The following is a 7756-nucleotide window of genomic DNA, read 5'->3' as shown; positions in this document are numbered from 1 at the left end:
TTAAAATTACAATCATCCTAATCACAATGCAAGGACTCTTCCATTTCAATTTAACAACCACACTCCAAGAAATAAAATAAAATGAGACGTTGGTGGGATTGGATCGTGCATCACACTAGAGTTCTTTTACCAAAATAGCCCTGAAACCAAATTTGGGGGCCCCACATCGGTGGACCAGGACCAGTCTAGTTATTATGTTTCATTTATAAACACATAATTAGGTCAAATTATATGTTGTTGTGGTCAAGGCAATCAAGCGGGCATAATTCTGGAAGAATGAGTTTGAAGATGATATTATGGACTGTGAAAACATGGGGAGGACATAGAAAAAGTTTCCATGTTGATGAAATTGTTTAATATTCACCCGCTCCTGTTTTGAAAGAAGAGAGTGAGCTTAATTGGAAACGCAATCAAACTAGGGAAAAGGACAGAAGGAGGGGTAAGTGATAACGTTAAAATTGATAATTGTACAGCTAGCTAGGAGAAGATGAAGGTTGAGGGTAGCTTAGTATGATGAAAAAAATAATTAAAAAAAAAAAGTGTGGAGAATTCCCATAAATAAGCACGTAACATGAACTAGGGAATAAGGTGGTGGTAATAAATATATGTTAGGAAGGGAAAAAAACAAAAGAAGAATCACGAGACTAGTAATACTCACAGATGCATAAAAAATAAAAAGGACTACTACTACTGTCTCCATGTCAGCCGCTGCTGCTTCTGCTGCTACGGTGCAGTAGAGTACAGCGAAAGAGTCAGGAGGGTGTGAACTGGGAATTGGGAATTAAGAAAAGGTTAGGAAGAAGCAGAAGGGGGGCAGAAGAAGAAGCAAAAAGAAATAGAAACAAGGGCATGATTGTTTACAAACTTGGCAGATAGTTATCACTTTGGTCTTTTCCTCTTCCCACATAACATACATACATAGCTACCTCTTCTCTTCTCTTCTCTTCTCCTCTTGTTCTTAATTATTTTTTCACATTTCTCTCTTTCTCTTTCTATCATATGCTAGCCTACAATACAATAATAGAGTAGGGGAAGAAGAACAAGAACGCATCATCCATTCCTCCATTCTCGTTTCATTATTGGGACTTGAAGCTGCCGGCATTGTTACCTCATGCTGCACTATTTCTCACTTCTCATGCTTCTTTTCTTTATGCTCACCTACACCACCTTAATAAAATCACTAATCACTGTGTATTACTCAAAAAAGGACTACACGTTTTTTGTTTCTTGTCTAATATTTTTATATTTTACCTCAAAACCAAATTTTAAGTAAACTTCTTGTGCAATTCAAATGTTGTTTAAAGATAAAACCATTGTTTTAACTCCGATAGAGTAATAACTGAAAAGGGAAAGTTACTTTTTAAGAATAATTACAGATAATTTACTGCTTATTCAATTATAAAATAATATATCACATTTTCTTAAAATAAAAATGGCCATTTCGATTGATCCATTAACTCTTGTTTTTTTTTTCAGCAAAGATTAACTCTTGTATTCAACATGATTAACGTGTGATTGAAAACAAACTGGGTTTAAATGGTTAAATAAATCGATTTACAATTTTTTATAATATATATTTCATATAAATATTCCAGCACATGAAATAGTTAAATAAATCTGATTTACTTTTTTTTTCTTGTACCATTGTTATACTATATTCATTCTAGTAATTAAACAAACAAAAATTCATACAGATATTCCCTATTTCTACTTACTTTCTCAAACAAACAAAATTACAAGGGCGATTTAAATTTCATAATGTGGATTATTCCTAGCTTTACCTTCTTTATTGAATATTAAATAACGCATTCTTTCTTTCCATTACTCTTTTTTTTTCTAGTTAAAAGTGATAACTTTAAACTAAAACATTCAAATTATATAACAACTTCATAAATGGACCTATTTTATGAAATATTCCCAAGGTTAACTTCTTTCTATTTTTCCAGTAATTAGGTTTTATAAGCCAAGGTATTTGAGATCATGGACCTTGCTTTCCAAGTTATTTAGAGCACTATCATATCTTTAAAATATTGGTGTAACATGTGAGGATAGGGTGTTTGTGACCATACAAATTGGTCTTATTATCAAAATACTTCCATAATGGGACAAATATTTGAGGTTATAATTAGTGGTCAGATCTTTCTTGCGACACCAATCAACCAAAGAGTTATAAATCGAATCTTGTTTTAAATCCATGAGGCCAATAGTACAATTTTAAACCAAAATTTTCTTTTATTAACTACACTAATAAATTTCATTTTTTTCTTTATCACAGTATAAAAAAAATCATTTACTGATAAAAATGGCATCTGTCTACGATTATCTTTGGTAGTGCAACTTTTTCTAAGAAAAAGGTAGTGTAACTTTTATCTAAGAAAAATAAGCTACTCATATAGACTTTAGAAATATACACTAGCAATATAATGCATTCCACTACCTTTGAAATGTATATTTTTATCCTCTTCTAATAATTAACTTAATTATTTACTACTGTAAGTATATTATCATATACTAATACATAGTTTAAGTTTTTAGGCAAAAAAATACGTTAATAAACACTGTTAAACAGGTAGACAGTAAATTATAGTTTTTCGAACTTCACGGTTTTTTTTTCATCAGCATTTCGAACTTCACGTGGGATACCAGTTTTATATTATCAACTGTGTATGCAACAAACTAATGCTGGGTTTGGATAGAAAAGGTTAAAAAGGGATAAAGATGTAAAAATGAATTGAAAGAAAAGTTTGTTTAGTTAAAAATAATTATATTTATTATTCATAATATTATTATTTTAAATTATTTATCGTTAGAATCACAATTCACAGCTGGATTACGTTGTTTCATAATTGATTATAGATATAAAAAAACACGTATTTACATTAAATTTTGTAATAATAAAATTGATTATATATTCATTTGAGTGGATTTAATTAAAAAAAAATTATCGCATCCTTTCTCCTTTTGGTTATTTTTTTTACTATTTTCACATTTCTACCAAATAAAATAAAATATGATCTCATCTTCCATTTCTTCATTATTGATTTCCCAGGTTAATAAGAGTTTTTCTTTCAATGAAGGTATCTTGGTTTGTATTGTTAATAGTTGATGTATTGGGGTATACCGAGGATAATAAAGTTGGAGGTTGTGTTGTAAGATTGAATTGGGTAATGAGCAACTTTTGAGATATTATTATTAAACTATATTCACATTGTTATATGAGGAAAGCAAAGAAAATTGTAAAGTGAGAAATAATTACTACATGGGTGGGGAACCGGGACAGTTTAGCTTTGTTTTTCCAATAATGAGAATCATAGACACTATCAAAATAATCAGTTGTGGTATCTATCCGAAATAATTAGTCATCATTTTCCCATTGTTTTGCTTTGGCCCTCTATCTGCTTCTGCGTCCCTACTATTCTACTTTCACTTATTATCACAAAATCAATGCGCTTCTCATTTTAATTATTTGGATCCTCACTGTCCACTTATTACTCTATGGTTTTCAAGCAACTTTTTTTACCTCCTCTTTTCTTTTAAATTATCAAACCTGTAGCTTACTATGCAAACACAACCCTACCCACCCACAAAAAAAAAAAACTAATAAGCTAGACAATCAAAGAAATGTTAGAAACTTGTTGCATGATTGTTGATGTGAAATCATGAATGGACAGAATGATTTGTTAATTAGCTTGTTCATATGTTATACATATTACATAGTACTACTGTAGTTGCATTCATTTTGGGACACGGACAACCTTTATATATACGCATACATTTATGTAAAAAGGAAACAAGTGTGATATGTGTGTACGTATTATAAAATAATAATAAAAATATAATGGAGGTGGAAAAGGTGTGAAATTTTGGGTAGTTGTTTGATGGGAACTTTTGGGGTCAATAATTCAATTGAATCACCTACATGAGGAAAAGAAGCGGAGCCAAAGTTGGAGGCTCAATGTAATGTAAAAGTAAAGGGAAGCTAAACACGGGTAGCTATAGCTACCTATTGTAAGCTAGGGAGTAAAAGGTACTAGTGGCCACAGTGAGCATACGTCTCTAGCACACGATTTTGAAGTTTGAAATATGTTATGTTTTTCTTTTTTTCAATTTATGAAAGAGAGAAATGGTAGAAGCAGTGGAAATGGAAGGAAGGAAGGGAAGAAATGTGATCGATCACCCACAACAGTCTTGAATTCCGTCACGTACTTCGATGTATCCTTTGCCTTATTATATCTGCTAGAGATGTGCAACGCAAGAACAAAAAATAACTGATGGGGATTCGAAATTAGAGACTGTGTTTGGCTGGTGACATTAAACAACAAAAGGAAAGGTACAAATTGTGAAAAGAGGACACTCGTTTGACGTGAAGTGAAACCCACCTTCTTCACATTTCTGATACATCTTTTGCTTGATTCCAATTCCAATATTTTATTTGGATACGGAAAATGTAATGTCAATACCCAAAAAAAAATCACATTGTTTGTCAAATATCAGATTGTACTTCTCTACGAGATTCCCTTACCTTTGGAATTCGAAATTCAATACCATACCCCTCATGACATAATCATTCCAACACTCCACCACATATATATGGAACAGACATTTCAATTAATTATTATTTACAACAACAACAACTGTTAACTAAAAACATTAAAACTTGTTTAAATAATGATTAGGGAAAAGGCTGTTGCATAGGAAGTGTTTGACTGTTTACCACTAATGGAATGGAACACATATAAAAAAGGAAGAGAGATTGATTGAGTTGAGGAAGGGTTGAACGGTCAATTTGTAAGAGATAATAGATAACATTGGTCTGCACCTTCTTCCTCTTGTGCGTGATTTTAAGTGGGTGTGCGCGGGATCAATGTCAGAACTCAGAAGCCTCTCTGCATCACAAACACTCACCCACACACGTAGAAGGAGAGAGAGAGAAAGTGAGTCACGGGTTTGCCTTGAAAGGCCCTTATTTCACAGTCCTAGACAGACAGACACATATTCTCTCTCACAACACAACCGATGAGGGTAACAAAAAATATAATGCCCCTACCAGACAATATCCTTTCACCCAAAACAACAACCCAAATTAATACATCTAATATACACTCACATTAAAATAATACAAAATATGTATAAAAACAAGGTAAATAAATACTACTACTCCTTCCACCCCTTTTCTCTCTCCTCTTCTCTAAACATTTTTATCTATCCTTTCCTTTCCCTTCACCATTCTCATTCTCACTCTCATACGCACACCACACCACCCTCTCTTTCTCTCCTCTTCTGATGGCTCTTCTTCTTGACAACTGTGAAGGCATTCTACTCTCTTTGGACTCACACAAATCAGTGCCTGCTCCTTTCCTCACCAAAACATACCAACTTGTGGATGATCCCGCCACAGATCACATAGTTTCCTGGGGTGAAGACGACACCACTTTCGTCGTTTGGCGTCCTCCTGAGTTCGCTAGGGACCTTCTTCCCAACTACTTCAAACACAACAACTTCTCAAGTTTCGTTCGCCAGCTCAACACCTATGTACTATATTCGCATACCATCTTCCTTCTTCAATACTTTTTTTCTTTCTTTTATCTTCTTCCAATTAACATGCTTCATTTTGAATGCCTCAACTAGGGTTTCAGAAAGATTGTACCGGACCGATGGGAGTTCGCTAACGAATTCTTCAAGAAGGGAGAGAAACACTTGCTGTGCGAGATCCATAGGAGAAAAACCGCTCAGCCTCAACAAGGAAGCATGAATCACCATCACCACCATTCACATTCTCCACTTGGAGTCAACGTTGGCGTTCCCACTTTCTTTCCCTTTTCCAGCAGAGCCAGCATCTCCCCCTCCAACGACTCCGACGACCAAACCAATTGGTGTGACTCTCCTCCACGTGGAGCCACCTCATTGATGAACGGTGCAGCCAACTACAGCACTTCCGTCACCGCGCTTTCCGAGGACAACGAGAGACTCAGGCGAAGCAACAACATGCTCATGTCGGAACTTGCGCACATGAAGAAGCTTTATAACGACATTATCTACTTTGTTCAAAACCATGTCAAGCCAGTGGCTCCTAGCAACTCTTACTCTTCTTCTTTGCTGCTATGCAATACACCTGCTGCTACTCCAATAAATGGTGCCAATGTTTCAATGATGCAAAGGCCAATGAACCAGTTTCTGGGGTATTATTCTACTAACCCTAAGCAAGGAACTACTCCATTAACTCAACATCAGCAACATCAACCTCAGACCTACCATGTTAACTCCCCCTCCAACACCTCAAGGAGTTCTATAACGATTGTCGAAGGACCTAGCGGCAACATTAACAGCTGCAAGACAAAACTTTTTGGTGTGTCGCTCCAGTCAAAGAAAAGGGTGCACCCTGATTATGGATCTAATTCGGAGACCAACAAGGCTCGTTTGGTTTTGGATAAGGATGACTTGGGGTTGAATCTCATGCCTCCATCCACTTGTTAGTTCCACTGATTGATTCTAAGATATCCCAAGCTAGCTTAATTTTCTTTTACTTGCTTTGATTTGTTTTCATTTTCTTTTTAATTTTTGCATCACTACTCTCAAGTTTTGAGTCTTGGAGGAGGCAGATGATATTGATGGAAACGTGTGTGTGCGTGCGTGGGCTCGTTTGTGTGACTGTTTTTGTGATTCTGTGTACATATAACTTAGCGCCGATATTATTATCTTTGTTCCCGACCCATCATCTATTGATATAGGTGGGTTTTGGTTAGAGTAAAAGGTCAGAAATTAAAGCAAACTTTAAATGTTCTCCAACTCCTCTTTCAGGACGGGTTTTTCTTATTTTCATTGGTACACTTTATTGTCCTGGATTGTGTGGGATCATTCTTTTTTTCGTCTTGTTTGTTCATAGTCTCTTTCGCTTATTTTGGTATCTGCATGCCTCCAGTTGCATTAATGCTAATGCCAGCAAGAAAGAGAGAGAGAGTGTGTGTTAATGATGAAGAGTTGCTTACAGTTTTTATTGGGTAAAAAGCTGAGAACTGAGAATGTAACAGGCTGGCTTAATGACAAATTTGCAAGGCTTTCTTGAGGAAGCTAGCCTCATTAATGGTGTCCGTGTACGAAGCAAAGAACACAAAATACATTGCATCTCAATTCAAAACCCGATGAAAAGACGAGTGATATTACAAAAGATCCATACTATAAAGGAGCTGACAGTAAATCACTGATTCGTTCAAAAAAATATTCCCATTATTAGGTGTACGATTTGTGATTAGTCGTTTTAATTAAATAATACTATTTAGTAATCAAGATTGATTAATCATTTTGTTTGATGTCGAGATGTGTAGAGTACTATGATTTTAGAAAAAAGGTTATCATAATGTTTCTTATAGAGCGACGGTTATTTATAGTGCTGCCTCACGTATTAGTGAATGAAAAAAAATCATTTGTACGTAAATATCTGATAATAAGTTTCATAACAATGAGATAGATAAGAATAACAAATGCAGAGATACAATAAAAAGACAGAAAAATGCAGGCAATAAATTGTCAGTGGCAGAAAAGGAAAGTCCCTATCCTTTCCTTTCCCTCCATAAGAACGTAAGGAGAACTGTAGAGAGAGAAAGATCACGGGAATAAAATATTCAAAGTGGTGATGGAAGGTTTACAAGAAAAAACAAGGAAGTGAATTATTCGATGAAAGCGAAATGTAAGGGAAGCTTGACTGAAAATGTTGTTTGAAATGTTTCTATCAAGGCTTCTTCTATGCTTCTGAGGACCA

The 7756-nt window shown here is 34.8% G+C and overlaps 1 protein-coding gene across 1 annotated transcript; it reads left to right on the top strand.

Annotated features, from left to right (window-relative positions):
* The first annotated feature begins 4831 nt into the window (after positions 1-4831).
* On the top strand, positions 4832-6786 carry LOC137822514 (heat stress transcription factor B-4-like). Its single transcript, XM_068627411.1, has 2 exons — positions 4832-5532; positions 5629-6786. The coding sequence occupies exons 1-2, from the start codon at positions 5284-5286 to the stop codon at positions 6472-6474; spliced, it is 1095 nt and encodes a 364-aa protein (XP_068483512.1). The 5' UTR covers positions 4832-5283; the 3' UTR covers positions 6475-6786.
* The last annotated feature ends 970 nt before the right edge of the window (positions 6787-7756 follow it).

This window comes from Phaseolus vulgaris, chromosome 9, assembly GCF_000499845.2.
Source record: "Phaseolus vulgaris cultivar G19833 chromosome 9, P. vulgaris v2.0, whole genome shotgun sequence".
In the NCBI taxonomy this organism is placed as follows: Eukaryota; Viridiplantae; Streptophyta; class Magnoliopsida; order Fabales; family Fabaceae; genus Phaseolus; species Phaseolus vulgaris.
Note: the sequence above shows the minus strand (reverse complement) of the source record. Positions and strands in the feature narration are given on the sequence as shown.